The 25776-nt window shown below is 26.9% G+C and overlaps 7 protein-coding genes across 7 annotated transcripts; 4 read left to right on the top strand and 3 right to left on the bottom strand.

The window, feature by feature from the left end:
- Positions 1–912: 912 nt before the first annotated feature.
- On the top strand, positions 913–1212 carry OCT59_004983 (uncharacterized protein; the record flags this gene model as incomplete). Its single annotated transcript, XM_066138078.1, has 1 exon — positions 913–1212. The coding sequence occupies one exon, from the start codon at positions 913–915 to the stop codon at positions 1210–1212; it is 300 nt and encodes a 99-aa protein (XP_065997261.1).
- A 9384-nt stretch (positions 1213–10596) lies between these two features.
- On the top strand, positions 10597–11881 carry OCT59_004982 (uncharacterized protein; the record flags this gene model as incomplete). Its single annotated transcript, XM_066138077.1, has 6 exons — positions 10597–10636; positions 11185–11191; positions 11259–11286; positions 11510–11563; positions 11622–11651; positions 11744–11881. 6 exons carry the CDS (start codon positions 10597–10599, stop codon positions 11879–11881), a joined length of 297 nt encoding a protein of 98 aa, XP_065997260.1.
- An 896-nt stretch (positions 11882–12777) lies between these two features.
- On the top strand, positions 12778–14306 carry OCT59_004981 (uncharacterized protein; the record flags this gene model as incomplete). Its single annotated transcript, XM_025328523.2, has 8 exons — positions 12778–12820; positions 12944–12995; positions 13076–13144; positions 13211–13313; positions 13389–13452; positions 13521–13781; positions 13863–13973; positions 14063–14306. 8 exons carry the CDS (start codon positions 12778–12780, stop codon positions 14185–14187), a joined length of 828 nt encoding a protein of 275 aa, XP_025166314.1. The 3' UTR covers positions 14188–14306.
- A 399-nt stretch (positions 14307–14705) lies between these two features.
- On the bottom strand, positions 14706–15209 carry OCT59_004980 (uncharacterized protein; the record flags this gene model as incomplete). Its single annotated transcript, XM_025334156.2, has 1 exon — positions 14706–15209. One exon carries the CDS (start codon positions 15207–15209, stop codon positions 14706–14708), a length of 504 nt encoding a protein of 167 aa, XP_025166313.1.
- Positions 15210–15746: 537 nt separating this feature from the next.
- OCT59_004979 (uncharacterized protein) lies at positions 15747–16117 on the bottom strand (the record flags this gene model as incomplete). Its single annotated transcript, XM_066138076.1, has 2 exons — positions 15747–15782; positions 15875–16117. 2 exons carry the CDS (start codon positions 16115–16117, stop codon positions 15747–15749), a joined length of 279 nt encoding a protein of 92 aa, XP_065997259.1.
- Positions 16118–18486: 2369 nt separating this feature from the next.
- OCT59_004978 (uncharacterized protein) lies at positions 18487–18851 on the top strand (the record flags this gene model as incomplete). The annotated part of the gene is made up of 3 exons (XM_066138075.1): positions 18487–18594; positions 18677–18740; positions 18823–18851. 3 exons carry the CDS (start codon positions 18487–18489, stop codon positions 18849–18851), a joined length of 201 nt encoding a protein of 66 aa, XP_065997258.1.
- A 1202-nt stretch (positions 18852–20053) lies between these two features.
- On the bottom strand, positions 20054–22385 carry OCT59_004977 (uncharacterized protein). Its single transcript, XM_025329063.2, has 4 exons — positions 22161–22385; positions 21940–22098; positions 21137–21862; positions 20054–21061 (listed from the first exon to the last, which is right to left on the bottom strand). Exons 1-4 carry the CDS (start codon positions 22365–22367, stop codon positions 20156–20158), a joined length of 1998 nt encoding a protein of 665 aa, XP_025164195.2. The 5' UTR covers positions 22368–22385; the 3' UTR covers positions 20054–20155.
- Positions 22386–25776: the final 3391 nt, after the last annotated feature.

Here is a 25776-nt window from a genome sequence, read left to right as displayed (position 1 = left end):
GTACCAGGAGTATTGTTCGCGTATCGAACTAAAAGGAATGATTCAACGAAAATGGAACCAGGATATTTAATATATGGGAGACAAATGAAGACATTATTAGATTTAGAAGATAAGGAAATTACCATGGCAGAGAGAGTTAATGAGTTGATCGAAGGATTACCAAACATTAGGAATCAAGCTAAAGAAAATGTCAGGAAATCTCAGGAAAAACAAAAATCGTACCATGATAAGAAGAATAGAATAAAGCAGAAATTACAAATCGGAGATAAAGTACTATATTATGACGCAGCAAAAGAAAAACAATGGTCTGGAAAGTTAGAAGAAAAATGGAAAGGACCTTATTATGTACATGAGATAATTTCTAAAGGATCATACAGAATTAAAACTATGGAAGGGAAGATATTGAAAACACCAGTAAATGGTGAATTACTGAAAGAATATATTGATAGGACAAATTTTGAAGTAATAATTCGAATTTGATGGGACTCAAATTTTAGGTGGGGGCAAACTGTAGCCATAGATACTGAAGTAATCGCATAATATGGAGGAATAATATGGAATAAAAGATCAAACGATAGAAAGTCACATGATTGGATAAAATTAACCGGAAAGGATAAACTTTTAGGAGAAGGAATGATCTACATGATGTAATGTTTATTAAATAATTAATGGAGAACCAATAGATCAAGTGGGGAGTTGATCGATGTGGCTTAGCAACCAGTTTATCAAGTTCAACAATAGGAACAATTAGGAGGAGTAATCATAAGCCACAAATGATAAATCATATAAAAAGGAAGGATAGCGAATTAAAGGAACAAAAAAAATAGGAACATGTAAAATATTGATGAACTGCAGCCGCAGTAGAAGAATAGCTGACGATACGCAGTAGAAAAGATAGCACAGCCACAAAAGATGGATCTTTATGATATAATATTTGAAAGATTATTTTATTTTAAAGAAAAGATAGCACAGCCACAAAAGATGGATCTTTACGATATAATATTTGAAAGATTATTTTATTTTAAAGAAAAGATAGCACAGCCACAAAAGATGGATCTTTATGATATAATATTTGAAAGATTATTTTATTTTAAAGAAAAGATAGCACAGCCACAAAAGATGGATCTTTACGATATAATATTTGAAAGATTATTTTATTTTAAAGAAAAGATAGCACAGCCACAAAAGATGGATTATATCTTTACGACATAATATGCGAAAGATTATTTTAAAGAAAAGATAGCATATTAAAATAGTATAACATATTAGAAAAGATAACATATAAAATAGCATATAAGATAGCGCATAAAAAATAACATATAAAATATTAGAAAGAAATAAGAAGTAGGAAAAGAAAGAATAAGAAAGTTGGTTTAAATAGGAGCGGAATGGGAAGTGAATTCCACAGTCGTCAGATACGATGTAAAACTTTAAGTAAATTAGTTAATTGTGAATTTTATGAAGAATAAATAAAATACCCTTTATATGAAAATTAATTGTTTCGATTGTTTTTGTTACTATTTTCTTATGATGAAAAAGTAATTTTGTTTAATTAATTGTTAGTAAAGCGTAATGTTATTTTAAAGGTAATAGGTTCGCCCTAAACTTTACTGTAATGTTCGCTTAATTAATTTTAATTGGACAAATTCATGGTGAATTTAATGTCATAACAAGAATTATGAAATGAATAAAATATAAACTTTTATAAAGAGAACTATCGTATTTTGAAAGAAGATAATGGATGAAATATCGTGGCGAGAGCTATCGCAATTTGAAAGTTAAGTAGTAATAAAACTAAACCAAGCAAGAATATTAATGTTTCGCTGAGAGCACATATAACAGAAGCAGGGAACTTTGTTTACCGCCGGGTGGCAGACGGGGGTGACAACGGTTATTAGTAACCGTTCGTAATATTTTTTTAAAAAAAGAAAAAAAGATAAACCAAGATTCGTACTTACTTACGAATCTTGGTTTCTTGGTTTTCCTTCTTCAGAAGCCCACCCGAAACCTAAAAAATAGAAAAGAACGGTTATTAGTAACCGTTCATAATATTTTTTAAAAAAAAGAAAAATAAAATAAACTAAGATTCGTACTTACTTACGAATCTTGGTTTTCCATTCGTCAAAAGTCCACCCGAACCTATAAAAAAAAAGAAAGGAACGGTTAGTAAACCGTTCCATAATAATAAAAAAGAAAAAAAAAATTTAAGATTCGTAATAGAATACTTACGAATCTTAAAAAAGTACTCCTTTTCCGTCCCATTCACTTTCATTTTCCCCTTTTGTTTTACCCTTTCCTTTCATTTTCTCTTTCCCTTTCATTTTCCCCTTCGTCTTACCCTTTTCCCTTCATCTTACTCTTTCCCTTCGTCTTACCCTTTCCCTTCGTTTTCCCAAAACCTATAAAAAAAACAAGAACGGTTAGTAACCGTTCCATAATATTAAAAAAAACTACTAAGATTCTACTTACGAATCTTATCACGAAGCTCGTTTCGTCCGGAAATACCTGTAAGAAAAAGAAAAAAAAGAAACGTTAAAACGTTTCTAAAGTAAAAAAAATGGCTTCCCTTTCCCATTTACCTTATTATCCAAAGTCCGGTGCGTAGTTTCGACCAGAATTCCCATAGAATTACTACGAAAAGGGAAAGGGCCACATTTAAAATTTAAAAAAAAAATAAAATAAAATAATTTTTTTTTGTTTTTTTCCGCGCCTATAGAGCCAAAGGACGAGGAAAAGAAGAAATAAAAGTTTAAAAAAGAATGCATAAGATTCTTTTTTAAACTTTTGATACGCGTAATGCATGACGTGGCTATTCGACCAGCATGGTTAGTTATTCGACCAATGTCTAATCATAGATCATTGCTAATTAAGGTCAAATTTTTAATTTTAGTTGAATATAGGCTGAATTTTACTAAGGCCGAATATTCCTTTTTCGACTAGTGAATTTCCAGTTTTGGCTCAATTAGCACGCAAATATTTGTGTATTCAAGCATCATCAGGAGCAAGTGAAAGAGTTTTTAGTGATGCTGGATTGATAATGTCTGCTAAAAGAATGAGAATAAAGGAGGATTTGTTTGAAGCTTTAATTTTTCTAAAAAGAAATTGCGATTTAGTAGGTGGAATTTTCAATAATAATAGTTAATATACAATAATATTTGTAGTGTCTTAATGAGTGCATGTACATACAGTATATTGTTATAATAAATATAAGTTTGCGGATTATTATAATAAAAAAATGAATTTATTTTATTAATGAAAATGTGTTTATAATGTAAATGTCTTTTATTAGTATGAATAAATAATAAATATTGCATAACTGTAAATTGTATTTTATAATATGGGTAAGATCATATACATTATCCTAGGATAATCCAGATTATACTAGGATAATTTATCCAGATTAACTCTATCTTATTTTATAGGATATCCGGATCTTAAAATTTCTAAATGAGTTATCTGGATTATCCATAGGATAACCCATTGGAAAATTTTGTCTACAAACCACCTGATGTCAATCAATTTTGGGATACCCCCCTACCCTCCAGAAAAACTCCAAAAAGTAGAAGGCAAAAAAGAAAGACAAGAAAAATTCACCAAAAAAATAAGAAAATTTCATAATCCTAGGAAAACCAACCTGAAGGAGTAAAAACCTAGGTAAAGAAGGAAACTTCACCAAACTATCACCAGGAACAACACCTTATTATTAAGAAAATGAACTTTCACCACTGAGCGAAATGGAAATTTCTTCCTTCCAGCTTGGAATCTTCAACCTTATAACCAAAGTCATTCAAACTATATGAATAAGTGCCGCTGGACCCAATAGAGACAAGTAGCGGAAACCAAGTTGGTGTTTTACTAACCAGTATTTAGGGCAACTTTTTTAAATACGAGTATTTTAAAATGAGTGAAATATTATTTCCATTAAGAAAAGTGAGAGAAAGGAGAGAGAGTTTTTTAAAATTTCAGATTTTCATAATTTTCATTTATTTTGTTGGAATTTTTTTTACCATAAGAAAATAAACAATTATGATCTACAAATCCATTTGATAAAAAAAGCATTAAAATTAACTTGATTCAGTATATTTAAATTTCCCATTTTGATCAAGCAAAATAACTATTGACTAATGGTAAAAGTCATCAACTAGAGTCAAGCCATTAGCATCCTTAAACACTATTATAATCTATCAAAAATTAATTTATAAATTTCTTCTTCTAATATATTTTTTCTTCGTACACAGAAACCAGATTTTTCAAATATTAAACTTTCAATACCATTATACCATGTTTATCATAGTTAGAATTAGACAGCTCACATCAAGGATTTTCGCAATTATTCATCCAACTGTCAAGATTTCTTTGGAAAAATTAAAATGGATTTTTTTTTTGCATAATTACAGTAAAGCTATCCATAATCAAGACCAGTGAAAATTTTTTTGATATTTTGGCATGAATAAATAATACAATTATTTACTATTATAATATTAAATGGTTTTAACTACTTGCTGATGATATCAAACAAATCACTAATTTGAGCAAAAGCGCAACTAATACTACATTGTTCAGTTCCTAAATCTATTAATGATCCATCAGTATAGAATTCAAAAATATAATAATTATTATTATAAAATTATATTATTATATCATAAAATGTGGTTCTAACATAAATTGCCCTAATAGACCAGCCTTCATTATAGTTGAATTGTAAAGATATTCTTTGACAATAAAATATTATTAAATTGAATAATTTATAATGTGATAAGATTTTCCTTGTAGTTTCAAGTAAAGCGATTGGATATGTACATGCCAATCCATAATCTATTTAAGTGGTTTTATATCAGAAATAGTGATGCTTTTTTCCCCTTTTTAGGTATTGTTAAAAATGTGAGATAAGTATTAGTATATATCATTAACAAGACTTATTATTTAAAGGTATAGCAGCCATATATAATTCCAGAAGGACTAGGAGCTTTTATTTGCTAGAAAGTAGAGCTATAGTATATTTCCATTTTGAATTATAATATAAACATCCATTACTTTGATATTGAGCCAAAAATTCTGAACAAAAAACTCTGTATGCAGCACCATCACCTTGCTTATTTACATTTACTACATCTCAAATATAAATGCAGAGTTTTCTTACACATACAACCCTGCTTTTTACTTCCTTTATCCTTTTTTTTTACCTAGTATCAGTCTTGTAAGTCTTTCACTATATCTTCATATCATATGAAGGTTAGGTATAATTTTAAGTTAATTAAGATAGCTAATAATAAGTCTTATGTTGCCTAATTTTTCCTTATGACTAGTAATGAAATTCATTGGTATAAACTTCTGTCATATATATTATGCTTACATTCAAGTAAAAATGTCTTATTATTGCAAACAAGAATAATCATCCTATTCCAATGAAAACTCTCTTCTCATGTCTATACTCTCATTAATGCATTTTTTTAATAGAATCATTATTCTTAAATATTCATTCCAATCTATTTCATATTTTATTTGTTCTAATGTCAAATTATTATAATTGTCAGAAAGATAAATTTGATTACATACGAATTTTTCATAAACTATTATTAATTTGCATTTTATTTTTATACATTACTTAAGAAAATGATGAATTAGAATTTTTGATAAGAAAGCTTTTTGCAGATTAATTATCATATAAGTCAATCAATCTTGTAATTGTTGCAATTGGTTAGGAATATTTAATATCCATTCTATGTTTATCCATCCTCCATAGTCTATTGTGTAAAGTCTAATAAATGTGATCTTTATATATTATCTGTATTTTATTTATGTAGGTTCACATTGAGCAATTATGACTATTCTGGCATTGTTCTTCAAAATTGGCCTTCAAGATGTCTAGCTTGATATTTCTTTTTTTATGCCTTTTTCTTGGCTAAAATCTGTTGCTTTGAAATGAGCAGGGCCAATCGATAGATGAAATTATTGATTTCTATTGACCATGTATTTTTAAGCATGTGTTTTGCATATTCATCTTTGACAGTGAAATATATTATGAAGGTGCTGTCAAATCTGTATTTGAAGCTTTGTCTTTAATAAAAAAATGGAATCCCTTGTAATAATTTCCTATTGCAACTTTCCATAACAAATATTTAAATGTAATATAGCTAAATAATCAAAAATTTTTCTACTAGTTTATCTAAGTAATAATAAACTCTTAATCTAGCAATATCCCATAATCTGAAAATATTGTATTAATACACTACAAATATTTTTAGATGTATGCCATTGTCTTAAAAACAATTTTATACAACTTCCATAATATTAATCTTCTAAAATTACTTCATCACAAGCAATATTTAAATAATACTATTAAGTATAACTTTTACTTTTAAACTGGTCGAGATAGACTCATTTAAATTTACAATTTTATCATCCATTTTTTCAGGAGAGGTTAATAAGATTTCACGTTCTTTTAAATCAGGAATTTTGTTAAAATCATGTGGAGGTGGATGGTAATAGGTGGATAATAATATGTTGGTGGAGGAACATTAGGATTATAATAATTATAGTGAGGAGGTGATTTTAAAGTGTCAGTTTGAGAGAAATTTGCATTTATATCAGTTTACATATAAATTTATAAAATTTTTTTCCAGAAGATAGTTCTGAATTATTGGTTTCTTTCTTAATTCGATTTTGCAAATATTATCATGCTATAATCATTATGATTATCCATTTTGTCCCTACCAAATGACCAGGTATTTGATGGGGAGGGGGTGGTGATAATTATTATCTGAATCACTGCTTTTCTCCTCTTCTCCATCTGCTCTTTTATCTTCAACTTCTTTTTTAAGTTTCATTTTCATGTAAAAATATATTCATACATTATAAATAATTAAATTATAATTTGGAATGTTTTAGGCTTTAAAATTACAACATTTGGTGGTGGAATTTTATGATTATAAAAGTTACTCAGTAGCAGCTTCTTCAAGACATTTATCAAACTCATTATTCTTTTAATCTAATAATCCAAGCTGTTGTACTGATTCTTCAAAAGTGTTATAAAGAATTCCATTTATAGTACGAACAGCCTCATAAAATGTTGCTCCACAAATTTGAGATATCCAATTTCAAATTTCACAATAAAAATGAAATCCACTTATAATACTTTCTATTATTTGTGAATTCTGTAACTAGAATTGTCATTTCATCATAAAAATATCTTCCCATCAATTATTCACATAGACATGTGTAAGAAAACTCTCACGTGTAGGTGTTATATGCAGGGCTGAATGCATGGTCATTTCACCTACATTTTGGGCTGCACAATACTTGCTTATTTCTGATTGAGAGAAGATTGGTAAATACAACAGACATCTGCGTGCATTTTCCATCAGGATTGTGATGCAATACTATAGTAGTACTAATTGTATCATCACTTTTGAGTTGATAGTGTACACATATTCTTACACTTGTTGTAAGTTCTATGATATCACACACACCAGTAGGCGCCAATCACTAGTATAATGTCCAAACCAATGGATGGCATTGCTAAATTCAGTTCTCCATAACCTTTAACGAAATAGATAAAAATTTCAAATAGATATATAATTAAATGTATAAATAAAATCTATATTCTAAGCCACCTAGTATCTATATTGATAAAATAAATATTTTGTGAATTTTCATCTATAGATCTTTGACTTTGTTATGTACTGCTGTCTACTTTTGTTTAAAAAGGATGTGAGTTGAGGTATTAGATATAGTTATATTGAGTATCTTGAGTCTAAGTATTTTCACAATGTTTTTCTATGAATTGTCAATATTACAATATTTAGTTTTTGGATTCTATAGCTAAAATTGATTAATGTTCATTTTACCATGAAAACATTCTCTTATTATTTCCTTATTATATGGAAAAAATTTTAAATAAATAATATAAACTAAATAAATGAAATCTATAATTTAAGTCATCTATCTATATTAGTTTAAATAATAAAATAAATATTCTGTGAACTCATGGAAGTTCGTCTATCTGGTTTCATCTTCCTAACATTCTAATTACAGTAAATACATATCATTAGATAAAATTAAATATAAGATATTATTTTATATTTACTGGTATAAAGTTCAGAGTAATAAGAGGGAGTACTAGGTACTATCTATAAAGGCTAAGGTTCCATATTCACTAAACTTTCAGGTTACCTTGGATATAGTTATATTAAATGTTTTGAGACTCTATATTTTAATAATGATTTTTCTATGAATAACAATACTATAATATGCTTTTATCCTCTCGTTATTTGTATGGATAAAATTTTCAAATAAATAATTAATTAAATGAATAGAATCTTATCTATCTACATTAAATAATAAAATAAACATTCTATAAAATTTTCATCTATAAAGGTCAAAGTTCCATATTCCTTTGCTTTGGTTGAATATGATACATCATTCAACTAAACACATTCTTTAAACTTATAATGGTCAAATAGGATTCTTTCAATCCTTTTTATACAATAGGCCAAAATATATTGGTGCGAACTTCATTTGAAATTTCCTTGCTCATCTATCAAATTTGGTATTTCTATTAGTTCTGCTGTAATTGTTCCTCTTTGTTTGATGATATGCGTGAATATAATATTGGTAATACTTTAATGTTGCAATTTTCTACTATGATCCCCATATATTCTCAAGATATTTCTTTAAACATATGACCCGTATTTCTACAGAATCAAGTCACATCTAAATCAGGTGGTAATTCCAGAGTTTCCTACTGTCTTGACTTTTGTCTAAAAGAATGTGAGTTAAAATATTGGATTACATTGAATATAGTTGTATTGAGTATTTTCAAATATATAATAATAATTGAAACATTGAAAATTAAAAAGGAAAGTGAAATAACCATGGAAGTCATTTGTTGATCGTACATTCATATATTGTATATGTAAGGTAATATATATACTAAACTAATAATTTTTGCTGTTTAAAGGAAATCCTGATATGGGTTTATTGAAAACCAACATGATGCACTTCAAATATGATTGAAGAAAGTGATCTTTCATGCACTTGATACATAAGGCCTGTTACAATACAAAGTATGGATGCTTTTCTAGTAAGCGCATCATATTCAGCAATTTTATAGGAATCCGAGCAGCAGCATTTAAAGCAATGACTTTTATATCTATCTGGTATCATCTTATAATCTTTCAACCAATGGACTTGTTCAAAATAAAATGTGCATTTATCATTTTTTGGATTCTTCTATTTCCAATCACAAAGTATTTATTGTTTCTCAGTATTGATAGTTTTATAAAATACTTTGGTTTAATAATTAACCACAAACTTTCTTCAAGCACCTTTGGCTAGCTATTGGATCCTTCCAACTAAGATCATCAATATTAATATATCTAAAATATCATCACATAATTCTGTATCATTGTCAGATATATAGTATTTTATGGAATTTTCTCTTATAAATAGCCAATGTTAGTTTTATCTAAAAAGGGTGTGAGTTGAGATACTTAAATATCATATTGAGTATTTCGAGTCTCAATTATTCTGCCTTCCCTTTTAATTCTAAATCACAAGGTATTTTTTGTTCCTTAGATTAGAAGTCTTATAAACTTATTACCATAGTCAGGATCTAAATGATTTGCACAGTATCCTTCACCAACCATCTTAAAGTTGTATGTGAATTTCCATGTTTAATGATTGGATGTCCTTCAACTATCAATTTAATTTTTTTGCCTCAAAATGGTATTTTCCAATAGATAGTTATTCCAGAAATAATAGAATACAATTATATTTATGGAAGTGATTGAAAATTCTAGCTGGTAAATACTATACTTAAATTTGCAGAATTTAGTTATAAATTGATTGTAATTGAATGAAACACTAAAAGGTTTGTTGATAGTTGAAGGGTACAATGCATTAAAAAGGAAAATTTTTATTTTTTCATTATATAATAAAATATCTCTGATATAAGAGTTATACTGAATAAATGATTGTCTCTAGTGGTTATGTGTAGTGTACATTCTTTTCAGTAATTTTAAGTTTAATGGTATTACTATACATAGGTTTTTAATGTATAATACATAATATCAAGTAGATAATAGTATTGATATTATAAATATATAATAATATTAACTTTGTATTTTAACATAATCAAAAATTATAAAAGTGAGAAAGTTTTGATAAATATAAAGTTATAAAATAATATTTATTTATTAACATTATTTTTTTCCATTTTATCTAGTAATTATTTGGTAAAATATAATGAAGGATTTGAGTAACAGGTATGTATTTATAAAAAAATTAAATGTGGTTGGTAATATTAAAAAGGCTTTTTTCCAACAAAATGTTTATTTAATGGACAAAAGAAAAGAATCTTGGAAAAATGTTGGGCTGTGTAAATTTTCTACTAAAAACAATCACATGAAAAATAAGCCATACTACCAAGCCATACACATCATTACTATCATTTACTTGTATACATATTCAATGCTGTGCCAAATCATAAGACCATATGTTAAAATCAAAATAAATTTAACGCTTATAATTATATATGTCGCCAAATAACGGGCTTTTATAAACAAATATTTAGTGAGCGAAAAAAAAAAAACCACAATGCATAAAATAAATACTTGGTTCGTTTATTATATGATTGGTGCGTTGATTTACCACTAGAACTTTCCTTTTTTTGATAATTCCAGAACAATATAGTAGCGCTTGATCAATTTATCTATTATTGTATAATAAGAGTTTAAGATGCGCTAATAAAAAATAAACACATGTTGAGTATGATGAACAAACACACATTTATGACGCAATATTTGTGACTGCCAAGCTTTATCCGAGTATTATATTTCCTGAATAATTGTCTTTGTAATAATAAATAAAACTAATGAAGATAAATTTGGTAATCGATGACGTTTATCGTCTTCAGCCACCAATATTTCGATCAAGTTATTTATTAGCAGAAATGTAGAACATAAATTGCGTTACTTATGTTTACTAATTAAGAGATGATTATAATATATATTCCAGAATCTAGAATCATGTCCGTCCAAACACTTTAATGATATTAAACAAATCATTCAAATAACAATAGTTCTAAATCTGAAAATTTCATAACCTTTACATAAAAAAAGGAGTCAAAAGCAGTAAAGGATTCATCCCAGTCCCATAGTTAGTAAGTTTTATACTAACAATCAGATTTTAGGTAATTATTTTTGAAGTTAATTTAATTTATTGTATCCACATCATATTTTAATTTAAATTGGAATTAGGAATATGAAAATAATGAAATTGGGTATGGTACAAAACTCAAAATCCAGAAAAATTGGCCCACATTAAGCTTTAATGCTGCCCGAAAGTCGTACTATAAAATTTTGACCTGTCGGTGTCGTGATTTTGGACGGCACCTATATTATTATTGAAATTTAGTACTCATTTTATTTAATAAAGAGCTTTTAAAAATTTATACGCAGATAAACCTTTTAGTTACAATTCTTCAAATTAGAAAATTCATTTATAATAGGTAAAACGTACTTTTTTGCAAAAACATCAACGAACTAGCTCCTCTATCGACTCGGTAATGGTACTGGAATGAGCAAAATGCCAAAATCAGTAAAAAATGTTTAAGCAGCTAGACAGATAATTCCGGTCTATTTGTACATAATGTAATGTTTAATGACTTAATAATAATAGTTTTTAATTTTAATCTGGTTCCATTTGAAGAAATTATCTCAATTAGATTCTATATCAACATTAGTATACTGGATTTACTACGAAATTTCGACGAAAACTCGACGTTCACGATCCTGACAAATCGGGAAACCTGAAATTTCAAAATCTCGACATTCACTATCTCGGCACTAAATATCCTCATGAAAGCAAAAATTTTAATTAATCAGTATATTTATTATATTTATTAAAAATAAAAAATTAGTATATATTATATTAAAGTGTTATTGAAATTATTAAATATTAATGAAAAAATTTAGATGATACTTAATTTTACGATGTATTAATAAAAAATATTAATATTTACAATAAAAACATTAAATTCTTGCGAAATATTTTTAAAAAATTGTTACGTATCAATAATATATTGATTGTTAACAAAAATTATATTACACACCGCAGTGTTCAATGATTTATGTATTTTTTTTTTATTTGTTACCCTAACTTTCTATTCTATATTATTATACTTACATTTTTATAAGTTTTTGATTTTTTTTTTTATTTTCACAAAGTTTCTAGTACGAGTATTATTCAAATTCTTTTTTCTGACCATTTTCAAGGGTGCTGAGCAATTTTAATTAGTTGTGAAATCACATACTGTGTTGAGCACCAGTGGTGTAAATCAAGTGTCGGAATAATGAGTGTCCGGATTTTGAATTTTTGGCACTATGATTTGCCAGGATTGTGAACGTCAGTGATCGTTGGTACCTCTCAAACATGATTTATTTTGTGGTACTAAGTGTTGTACAATTGAATGTAAATTAATGGTTCTTTCTAATTTTGGTAAAGCTATAAAATAAAATGAGCAACATTAATATGGCAATCTCGGAGAGCTTTTCTAATATTTGTCAGATAAAAAAAAACTTATTTGTTCTAGAAACCAAATGCCTGTATTAATTAATATTCATTCAAATTACGGTTTAATATGACACACTTTATTAAAGTTTTGGTTTGCGTAATATGTAACGAAACACGTTACGGAATTTCCTGATTTGGGAGTTGTACAGAATTTCATAATTATACATAAATATCGAAAAAATTTTTTTTTTTTTTAATTTAATAATGTCTTTTACTTCGGTTGAAGGAAAAGTTGCATTCGTATCTGGTAAATTTAAAAATTTAAATACGTAAATTAAAATAAATTTCGTTTTTAAATTAAATTAAATTAATAATATTTATTTATTTATTTTATTTATTTATTTATTTTTTGAAAAAAAAAAAAATTTAGGCGCAGCTTCCGGAATTGGAAGAGCTGTAGTAGCTCGGTTAGTTAAAGAAGGGTAAGCAAATTATAATGTAAATTTTTCATAAATTTTTTATTTTTTAAATAACTAATTTTTCTTTTTTTTTAAAAAAAAAGTGCAAAAGTCACTATCGCTGATGTTCAAGATGATCTCGGAAAAAAGTTTGCAGAAGAACTTAATTCTGGGTAATGTTTGTGATACTAAATATGAATGACGAAACATCATCTAATACAAATTCGCTAATCAAATAGGAAAACGGATCAAGTCGCTATTTATGAACATGTCGATGTATCTAATTGGAATGAATATTTGGCTGCGTTCAAGAAAACTATACAAACTTTCGGTCATATTGATGTGAATAATTTTCACTTATTTATTTATTTCAATATCAGATATGATTAATTTATTAAATAATAATTTTATTTTTAGATTGTTGTAAACAATGCTGGTTTATTCACAGAAGGAAATTGCATGTTTGATGACTCTGAAGAACGTACGTGATGATTATTTCAAATATTTATATAATGAAATTGATTAATTGATTTTTTCCTTTTTTTTTAGCCCCACATGCATTAAAACTGATCGACGTAAATTTAAAAGGTGTACTTAACGGAACAAAACTTGGAATTAAATTTTTAAAGCAGAATGGAAAAGACGGCGGAGTAATTGTTAATACTTCATCAATTAGTGGCCTCTATACTTCTCCCTTTGTTCCATACTATACCGCAACCAAATTTGGTGTAATCGGTTTATCAATTTCCATTGCAGAAACTTCAGCTGTGCAAAATATTCGCGTTAATGTCGTTGCTCCGGGAGCAGTAAGTAAGTAAATCTTTAAGGAATGTTTGTCTTTTAGTTTTCTTTTTCTTTTATTTTATTTATTTTAAACATTATTTTATTTAGATACTCCTCTGATGAAAGATATAGCTCATACAATCCCTGATGATCAGTGGGTAGATCTAAATGAAGTAGTTGATGGATTCTTTAAATTTTTTACCAATCCATCTTATAATGGTAAATGATTATTTTTAAATCGGTTTAGGCTTTAAATTTTAATATTTGTATTTGTTATAATTAATTGATTGATTGATTATTATTTGTAGGCGAAATTATCACTATATTAAATGGTTCATCTAGTTTTGTTGATAAATCAAAATTTGCCTTACCTAACCCTTTAATGAATGATTTCGAATTATCGAAATTTGGCGAAGTAATTGGAAATAAATAAATATTCTTCGCCTGGTTTTTTATTTATTTATTAAGATTTTTATTATTTTCGTTTAATCTTTTTTAATTCATCAATTTGAAAAATTAATAAAACCTTTTTGTTTCGAATGTTTTATTTGCAAAAGTAATATTTGGTGACAAAAATGACAATATATTTCTACGCATTATGAAAAATTTTAAGTAACAGACACTACTCTGTTTCACTCACGTGGTTGGAAAATTTAATTTTATCTTTTTTTGCTCCGGACTCATAACGGGTTTTCTAATTATAAATAAATTCGATGTTATTAATAACGAGTTTTCACGGAATTTTATACAAAAAAAATTTATCGCAAACATTATAAAAAAAAATAGTTTAAAATATTTTGAATTTTTTTAAATAAATTTATTTTAATAATTAAAAAAAAAAAAATTTATATATAAATAAATTCAATAATTATTTAACCATTCGAAATAATAACTATTTCAGCACCTAATTCTTTATCAGCTTTTTGTGATAGTTCATTTCTCACCAAAATCTTATTGGTCTTTGTGAATAAGGGATACCTCATCTTTGGATTTTAACGTATTAGTAATAGTTGCTTTTTTAACGCGGAATATTTCAAGTGATACTTCCCCTTCTGAATTGCGTACACCGCAAAAATCCACACCAATCTCATCGATTACAAAATTTACAATATTCATCCCACCAATTCTAAATGTAAAATGCTTTCCATTCTTGTCCCCATTATTATGAAAATAACCTCCTATACAATGTTCTTTACTATTCTTATCACGAAAATTAAATAATATTACAAAAGGACTATTATTATTACGTTTATATTGTTTGAAAAATATTAGACCAGTTGCTGCATCGCATTTTAATCGATAATCCAGTTTAAAATTATATGGAATATTAATAATATATGCTGATTCATCATCCTTTTTATCTATCAAATTTGCAATAATAACAAATTGTTCTTTACTAAGTATTTTTGAATTAAAATTAGTACTCTTTGAAACTCTTGGCAATGATTTAAGCATAGTTGTATGTCATGGTACCATATGAAATTGAAGAATGTCTTGTTTTATTTCTTTAGGTAAAATTTCTTCAAAAGGTTTTATTTTTTTGAAAAGTTCTTTAGAAGAAATTTGATAAAATCTGATTAAAGGAATAAGATTATAAATTTTTCTTTCTAATTCAGTAAAATCTTCTTTAATCCAATCATTAGGATCATTACTTAATTGTTTTGGAATTTGTGCAACACCCCATTTAATTAAATTTTCCCAAATTTCAATTTCAACCAAGTTAAGATCATCTCGTTTTAGAATAATTTCCAATAAAGGATTGGGAAGTTTTGTCGAAATTATTAGCGTGAAATCAAATTGTATCTAAACACAATTCTTGTAAATTATTAAAAGTATACTTTGTATTTAAAATAATTTGAAGAATTTCTACGGGATATTTTCTTAAATATTTTGAATGATTTTCAATAAGATATTTTTTCGATAAATTTTGTAATTGCATCCAAAGAAAATTTTGAAGAGGCATATAAAATATAAAATATTCCGTCTCCTCCTTTATGAGTCAAATCGATACTTCCAGTATAAATGTAACTATAAAAAAAAATAAAAATATATATTAAATTAGGACTTATAAACTTTTTATTTTACTTTTTTTTTTTTAATTTTACGATGCTGCAACTTACATAAGAATCATTTCGAAAACATTTTATTAATTTCTGGAAATTTGAATGTGAATATGTCATTTTCGTCTTTAAATTCTTTAATTCGACTAGAAGAAAATAATTTTTGAAAATATGAAGAACGACTACGAAGGATGATTGGAATTCTTTATATCCTCCTACTTGAATAATGACATTATATTCAATCTCATTATTAAGAAGACGACCAAAGTTATTTGATAAATCTGAATAGAATGTAGAAGACATTGTTTTAAAAATTTTGATTGTATTTTGTTATTTTTTTGAGAAAGTGTTTAAATATATTGAGAAAAAGAAGTCTGAATTAAGATTACGCGTGGTCTGTTACACGGAAATAACATGTTTAAGATTATGCGCTGTATGTTTATTTATAGGAAAATAATGGAAAGAATTTTATTTTTCATATCTGAATGAAACGCTAGGGGAATTCGAACACTAATTCCTGAATTAAACTAACCAGATAGAATAATACAATAATCATTATATGAGCCCGAAAAAAAAAGAATGATTAAAATTAACAAAAGAAAAAAGAGATCACGTGCTTCAGAGAAAAAGATTACCGAAGTGCAGAAAACTTCTAAATATTTATAATGAGCACTCCTAAAAATGTACTAGAACACAAATATCAAACAGTAATAGCAGAGATTCATTTGAGAATTTGGTTCGCGGAAAAGTGGAAAGATTAAATAAAACGTGGTTACGTGAGATAAAGCAAATTATTTCATTTAGATGGTTTGCAGCGTCGTCAAAACTAGAAGAATTAAAGAAAATGTAAAATGGTAGACGTTTTAATTTAGAAAGTAAAAGGTAAGCTTGAAAAGAAATGTAAAGATAAAAATTTAGTGATGGAGGATAAGTACGAAGCTACAGATGAACAATTGTCTGAGCGGAGATTAACCAGAAAAGAATAGAAAGAAGCAAACAGTAGAAACTTATTTTAAAAAATGTTTCTTGACGAATTCAACGCTTTGAACGCGGTTTTTTCTTCAAGACTTCATAAAGATCAAGTAGATAATAAAAATAGGAAGCGCGTTAATAGTGGAGAGGACAGAAAATAGATGAACATTTTTAATTAGGTTCTAGATAGGTCATTTTATTATATGTATTTGTTTTTACAAGTGCAAATTATCTTGACTAATCTAATTTGGGTCAGATGATGTTTAATAAATGAAGACAAAAAAAAAAGAAGAGAAGAGAAGAGAATGCTATATATTGTCACCACCTTAATGGCTATTATACCGATTTTTCCCAAGTTTTCTTATTTTTAGACTGTTACTTTGTCGGATAATTAACAATATAAAATAAAAACATATAAAATGTATTAAAGTTTATCATGATCTTTAACAAATTGGCAATGTTTTTTTCAACCTGAAATATTTCACAATATTTTTTTTCAAATATTCTATATATCCACACTAATCCATCAGTTACATTGTTCCCTATCGGCTCTAAATGAAAAATTTTTTTTATCTTGGCTCAATTATTATAAACATCTGCTCCTATATGATCACAAACTATAAATTGTTACTAAAAAATTAAATCGAATTCTTTTTCGTATAATTGAGAGAATCATGAGCGCGGAAGTTGAAAAAAAATTTTCAGCGTTGGAAAATTTTTCGTTGAATAAGTTTTAAAATTTATGTTGATTCTTCATCATCTATTCAATTTGCAAGAGTAATATATTGTCCTTGATTAAGTTATTCTTTGAATAAAGTTTAAAAATAAATTTAATATTAGAAAACACTGAAGAATTTCTACGGGACATTTTCTTGAATATTATCAATAAGCGTGTCCAAAGAGAACAGGTAGAATAAATGTTCCGTTTCCATATTTGTCGGCTAAATCTACACTTCCAATAATATAAATAATATAATAGCAAATATTAATTATAAAAGAAATTATGACTTGAAACATTTTTCTTATTTTTAAAATAAATAAATAAATAATAAATAAAATAAATAAATAAACTGTGTTGCTGCAACTTACGTTATAATCACTTTGAAGAACATTTCTATTGATTCTCGGAATTCGAACGTAAGGAGTTTTTAATCTTTTCAATTTAACTGGAGAAAATAGTTTTTGGAATATGGTTAACGACTACGATGGATACATTGATAGATTGAGAATAAAATTCATTATAGTTAACATATTTGCCAAGGAAATTTAGTAAAATTGAATAAAATGTAAAAAATATTGATATTTATTTAATTCTAGCAAAGAACAATTTGATAATGTACGAAACTAAAATGTTGTTTATGTAAAAAGTGGAGGCTAACCGATTTACTTGGAGATGACTCTAGAAGTTTTAAAGCTACACAACCCGGTTTGGGTTAGGAAAATAGATCTTGCGCTAAATTCCGTAAAATTCTTGAATTTGTCAGCAGGGCAGGTAATAATTCAGGCTAAAGCAGCATGAGGCGTAAGCATATTGAACAGAAACGGAAGAGATCGACAAATTTTTAGCCTAAAGCAATTATTTAAGGGTCGCGGCATTACCCTAGACCTTTTTTTTCGGAAGAACTATACTCCTATGTCGATCATTTTAAAATTTATATAAATACAACATACAATCCGGGTTTCTGACATTTTATTTAAAAATGGAATCAAAGTTATATCTAGAAGTTTTGAAAAACCTTGAACATCTTTTCGAAACAAAAGAAAATTATGATGTTATCATATACGCCGGTGAAGAACAGAATCAAAAGGTAATTTACGCTCATTCAGTCATTCTTTGTTGTCAGTCAAATTATTTTCGTACCGCATTTTCTAATAATTGGGCGGAGATAGAAAATGGTAAATATATCTTTAAGAAGTCTAATATTTTGCCACATACCTTTGAAACTATTCTCAGGTATTTATTGTATTATATGATTTATTATTAATAATTATTAAATACGATATCTAAATTACTTCAAAATAATTAAAATCAATAGGTATTTATATTGTGGCCAAATTGATTTAAGCAGCAATAATGGATCAGATGTATTTAGCTTATTAATTGCTACAGATGAACTTGGATTACAAACGCTTAGTGAACACGTTCAAGAATATTTAATTAATAATCAAAAAATTTTTTTAAATGATGATCCCGTTGGAATCCTTGAAATTACTTCTCAGCATGAATCTTTTGTTACGCTGAAGAACGATTGTTTGGAAAAAATTTGTCAACATCCGGATATTTTATTCAGTGGCGACAATGTTTTGAAATTATCAACGGAATTGTTGGAGTTATTACTTCAACGAGATGATCTTATGATTAATGAAATCGAATTATGGAATAGCTTGATCAGATGGACTCATGCACAAAATCCTACTGTCAATAGAGATCCTTTTGAATGGACAAATGAAGAATGTGCTTTAATGGGAAGAACAATATCAAGATTCATTCCATTGATTAGGTTTCATGATATTGGCTCAAAAGAATTTTTTGATAGGATAATACCCTATGAAGATTTGTTATCAAAAAAACTAAGACATGAAATCTTACAGTATCACTTGTTTTCTCATACAAAACAAATAGGATCTTTACCTTCACGTAAATTTAATACAAAATTTATCAATAGAAAGCATTTTGCATTATTTTCAAGTTGGATAGACAAAAAAGTTGTGACTATAGAACCAATTTCATATAAATTCAATCTTATTTTACGTGGGAGTCGAGATGGATTTAATGCTTCTACATTTCACGCAAAATGTGATAATGAAGGAGCGACAATTATTGTTGCAAAAATTAAAAATACAAATCAAATAGTTGGAGGATATAATCCATTAGATTGGGTAGGAAATAAATCTTATAATATCACAGATAGTTTTATATTTTTATTTGACGATTATAAAAATATTGATACCGGTAAGTTAGGCAAAGTAACAAATTCAAAGTATTCTATTCAATGTAATAGTTCTTGGGGACCACTTTTTGGGTATTTCTCTAATGGTAGTAATGATTTATCAATGGATGAAGAAGGTAAATGGAGTTCTGTGCCAAATTCTTATTTTAATATTAATATTCCAAGAAATTTTGAAATTGATGAATATGAAGTATTTCAAGTAGTTAAAAATAATTAAGAAAAAATTTAATTCATAACTGAAATTATTAAAGATCAATCAAATTCTAACAGGCAAATGTCACATTTTTAATAATCGTTTTAATAGCAATTTATTTAATTATGCATTAAAATTGTAATTTTATTTACAATTGTAATTTTATTTATAAAAATTTTATTAACCATTCAATTTTAACATTGTAATATACAAATAATTCTTCATTTAATTAAGAAGTTCTTTAGCAACTTTTAACCATAACACGCTAGGATCTCTTGCACTTATTTCATCACGATAATATCTATGTTCAGCAGGTTTATACGTAAATTCTAATACACCTTCTTGATTTAGATTATCTTTATTAACAACATCATAATTTTCTTTGAGAGTAAAACCAAACACAGCTCTAATCAAAAACAGTGGAGGAATTAAATCTGCAAGTGTTTCATTTTGTAATAAACCGGCAGCATCTAATTGAGGAATTAATTCTTCAAATTTAAGTACCTGTCCAGCTGGAAATGAAGAATAAGATAATGGTGTATCTTTATAACCGCCAACAGCGACAGTACTGACATTATTGTTTAATGCCATACGTTGGGCAATTAAAGAGCATGATGAACCGCAAAATCCATCTGTTAATATGATCATATCTTCGCTCTTCCATTCATACTTATTAAAAAAGTCTCCTGATAATAATTGTATAAATATGCTAAGTCGTTCTGAATATCTATTAACAAATTTTGATGTGTATCGAGTAGAAGTACCACCTCTTAAGTATGTATTATTTCCAATAAATTCTTCAACAGTATGAAAATGATCATTTGTTGCCGGATTTTTGTAAGAAAAAATATCGAAAACAGAACTGATGGTAGTTACTCTGTATGCTGTTTCCGCAGCCCATCTTGCAATACTTTCTTTGCTGCTTATGTTTACCAATGGAGAAATAAGTGATGTATCAACAAAATCTTCATGCACAGATTGTGATGTTGCTTGAAAAAATGCTTCACGTGATAACTCGGTAACAACCATATCAAGATTGAATGATGGATCAGTTTCTGGAAACAATAAATAAACGATAAAAAATGCTAATTCTACACTTCCTCCCCCATTTCCACTGAAGTCTAACACAAGCTATTGAGGTAAAAAATTATTTAAAAGGAAGTTCAAAAAATGAATAGTTAAATGATTAAGTGATATAGTACTTACTTTTTTAACACCTTCTTTTTCTAATGAATTGAATCCATTTTGTATTTCAAACATTTCATTAACAAAATAACTATCTGGAGGATCTACGCTTGTAAGAACAACAACTCCAGTCTTATTATCACTTAATATGAAAAATTTAGCAATTGTTGTTTTGTAAACCATTTTACATTCACTCATGTTATAAATTTTTGGTGCTACTGTTTTAGGATTAGATGTCAACACAATACTATCATTTAATAGGCAAAATGTATTCCAATAATCTTTTGATGTATTAAATGTGTTAGATAGTAATGGTCTAATTTTCCATTCTCTAGTAAATTTTTTTGAAGTATCATTTGCACATTTAAGAGAATATTCCACTGATGATTGCTTGGGAAGTTGATCTCTAATTGTGAAGCTTCCAGGGGATTCTATCAAGTCGCCATTTTCATTGAATGTTACCCCTGATAATGCAAAATTAAATCTTACTCCTGAATCTTTACTTACAGATAACGTATCTGCAAATTCTTTAATGACTTCTATTGAAGGCCTTCCATCAATATGTGTTACCTCACAATCGATTGTATTTTTATCTATTTCGTCTGCAAATATATTAATTACTTGCTTATCATTAACAACTGTAGAATATAATGAAAGTTGTTGATTATACATGAATGTAAAATAACAACTTGGGTAAAAACTTAAATGAGCATCTTTCGTTTCGCTGATTAAACTAACTATATCGGTCTAAAGTAAACAGAATATTTTGAAAAGTTTGATTAATATAAATAATAATTTTTAAATGAGATACAAAGTGTATTTACCATGAATTGATAATCCGTTTTATAATTATTTGATAGCAATGAATCTAGTTCTTTAACTAAATCAATAGCTGTAAAAGAAAATCCTTGTCTTGGCTGTTCTTTAGCTTCTGATAAAAATACATAAAATCCTTGAAGTGTCTTCTTTAGCGTTTCGATTGTCTGTGAAGAAAAATTTTGTTAATGTATAAACGATATTTTGTAGTGAAAATAATTTAAATTACTTTTTCAGCTAGGTTCTTATCGTATGGAAATGATTCAAAACATGCTTGAACGTCAGAGTGTTTCACGCTAATATTTGGGTCTTTATTAGATCGTTTAAGATTATTGGCCAATATCCCACATGCGTCATCATTTGCATCACATGGATCTAAAAGAAATGCGATTAACGCGAAAATTAAAATGTAAAGAATGTTAAGAGTTGATTTCATTTTTTTTTAGGAAAATTTCCAAAGAAACGTTTGAAACCTCGAAATAAACATGTCTATATATGTACGAAAAGTCTACTACTTTTTTTGGCTTAAAAAATTTGCACAGTAATAATTTAATCACAGCCTCGATTGATCAAATTGGCTATGCCAATTTTTTTAATTTTCAAAATAAAAAGCCAATTCGGACTTAGCCAACGGAATAATAACGGATTTTAATCCACAGTACGCGTTGTATTCTTCAATAAATAAATCACTTTACCATATAAATAAATTCTTAATAAACTTTAGTATACATATCGAGTGGCTTTATCATGCTTACACCATGGAAAAACCTTGGGAGAAATAGAATAAAGTAGAGGAGTTGTCAGAAATATATATTATTAATGAAACTATGGAATTTATCTGAAGTTTGATTTATATCTATGGTTAGATAATAATATTGGCGTTAAACATGTATAGAAAAATATAAGTTACATATTACTATCATACATTAACCCAGTAAATAGTCATCATTTGTAATTTATATTGTATTCATTGGTAATATATGTATATTGTTAATTTTATATACTAAATTTTGAGCTACTTAATAAAATTTAAACTATATACTAAATTTGTACCAGTTTCCAGTTTTGCAGTTTTTTTTTTAATTTATGTAACTAAAAAAATACATGTGTAACCGTAACGTTTAGACTAGCATGTATAAATAGTTTGAATCGTGTAACTTGAAATCTCATACCATATAATTAAAACCCGTGAACTCTGCCTCCGCCTAATCTATTTATGGTAACTAATTTCAGGTATGATGAATGATAATGAAATTTTACCTTAATCAGAATTTTTTTTTAGATTAATTTTTTTTGTCCGATTTTTTTTTTTAAATAACTTTCTTTTTTTTCAAACTGAAAATTTTGTTTTTCTCATTCTTTTACCGTTTAGGTTTAATTTTTTTTTCCCAAAATGAAAAAAATTTTTTTTTTTATTAAATAATCCTATTGTTTCGGTCTTTTAAGACCGATTTTTTTTTATATTATTTTTTTTCGATCTTCTTTTTTCAGACCATATTGTTATTTTTTTAAAAAAAAAATTTTTTTTTCACTCTCGAATTATTGTCCTTTTTTTTTCAGAATTTTTTCGGTACTTATTTTTTTTCAGATTCCTTTTTTTTCAGAGATTTCTTTCTTTATCCTTTTTCTTTTTCCCCAAATTTTTTTTTAATTTTTTTTTATTAAAGAAATGAAATATTATATTCAGTATATTTACAAAATTATTATTTTTTAAAAAATCAAGTAACATGTGGGAAAATTGACCGATGTTGATAGAAAGATGATTAAGGTTTTTTCAATTAAATTGAATGCTGGATAAATAGTTTGATTTTCAAATTCATAAAAATCAAAAAAAAATTTTATAATTAATTAATTGAAGAAATTGTTGATTTAATAATAGATTATTATAACCAAATCCATATCCAAAATTCTCTAAATAATCACCAGATTTTTGTATAAAGATTTTAATTCAAATGGTTTAGTTAAATTAATAATTTATCGAGTAAAATGAGTATCGAAAGAATATTAATAATAAATGAAATGAACAGATTCTAATATATTTAATTGTTCAAATATTTTCCTAAGATAGTTATAAGTTTAAGATAGACGAAATATAAAATAATAAGAAATAATTATAAGTATTAGTTATTTACTAATCTAGTAGTATATAAATGGGTTATCATCCGAAGGATGATGACCCATTTATATACTAAACTAGATCAGTAAATAACTTTTTTATCATCCTAGATATACTAATTGGTCCGCCAGTTTATAACTGGCGGAAAAAATCCTAAATACCAATTAGTAGCCAGGTGATAAAATTAATTAATTATCATAATAAAAGTATTTGTAGTATTTTCATAATATTAAAGTTTTTTCGAAAATACTTCTAAAAAAATGAATCAAATTTTATTGATAATTATTTTTTTTCACAATTCCTTAATTAATCCGAATTTCATTCTACACTCAAACGTCAAATCATTAATAGCTACATTATTGTAAATATAATTGGGGATTGCTAAACGTCGCCTGGGCGATTGTCGGGTTTTTTTTTTCAAATATGTCACATGATGTGCAATATAAAAAGAGTTAATCGGCTGATTTTTCAACTTAGCTAATTTTTGATCGGCCAAACTTAAAATTTATCGCAAGATATTTTTTAAAAAAATTTTTTTTGCAAACATATTTATTCAAAATAATTTTATCTAATGAAATGGTTTAAAATTTAAACCACACATTTACGATTTTAAAGAAAAAAATCACTGTACTTATTTTTAATGAAGTGATACAAATAAAAGAATAGTAGGTAAGCAAATTACAATGATCAAGAAGAAAGATCCTAATAAAAAAATGAAATAGCAATGGAAAATAATAGAAGATGAAAGAGAGTAAAAAAGAGTAATGAGAAGTGATAGGAAACAAAAAGGAGAAATAGGACATGATGGGAGATGAAGAGGAGTGATAAGAAGATGAAGAGGAGACGAAGAGAAGTGATGGGAATATGAGGAGGAGTGATAGGAGACGAAAAGGAGTGATAGGAGATGAAAAGGAGTAATGGGAGACGAAAAGGAGTGATAGGAGACGAAAAGGAGTGATGAGAAACAAAAGAAATGATGGGAAGTAAACAGGAGAGAAAAAGAAATAATGGAAAATGAAAGGATGTAATAGAAAATAATAGAAGAAGAAAGGATGGAATAATGAGAAGTAATAGGAGGTGAAAAATGATGAGAGACAAAAAATAAAAATGATCATGATAGGAGGTTGGGTAGCAAAAGATAATGATAGGAAATCAAGTAAAAAACAAAACCATAAAGTAAAAAAAAATAAAGTTTAGTAAGAAACGAAATATAAGATAGAGACAATGTAAAAAAAAAATAAATAAAAAAATAAGAAACGAAATGTAAAGTGAACCTTAATTGCAGAACCGGAAGGACTAGAGGGCCTAAAAATAATAAAATAGTTAGTAAGAAACAAAGTGTAAGAATGTAAGTTAGAAATAAAAATTAAGAAAAAAAAAACCTCGAGACTGAAAGAATCGAGGAAACGAACCTCAATCAAAAATATTAAATCTGCCACGTGATCGAAGACCCAGGCAATTCCCAATATAATTTATATCATTCTAATATTATAAATATAATTTAATACATATTTTTTATTAATTTTTGTTAACTAATTGTTACCTATATTAAATTTCTAATTATAAACAAAAAACTGCTGTAACCATCTTTAATTTACTTAGTATTACATTATTGAGTGATTATTATAATACTAAAATTTTCGATTTAAACAAACTCATTGGTCCCGGTGCGAAGCAACGGGTGACTGCTAGTTATATACTAAATTCGTACTAACTTCGCAGTGGTTAC

Source organism: Rhizophagus irregularis, chromosome 13 (genome assembly GCF_026210795.1).
Source record: "Rhizophagus irregularis chromosome 13, complete sequence".
NCBI lineage: Eukaryota > Fungi > Glomeromycota > Glomeromycetes > Glomerales > Glomeraceae > Rhizophagus > Rhizophagus irregularis.
Note: the sequence above shows the minus strand (reverse complement) of the source record. Positions and strands in the feature narration are given on the sequence as shown.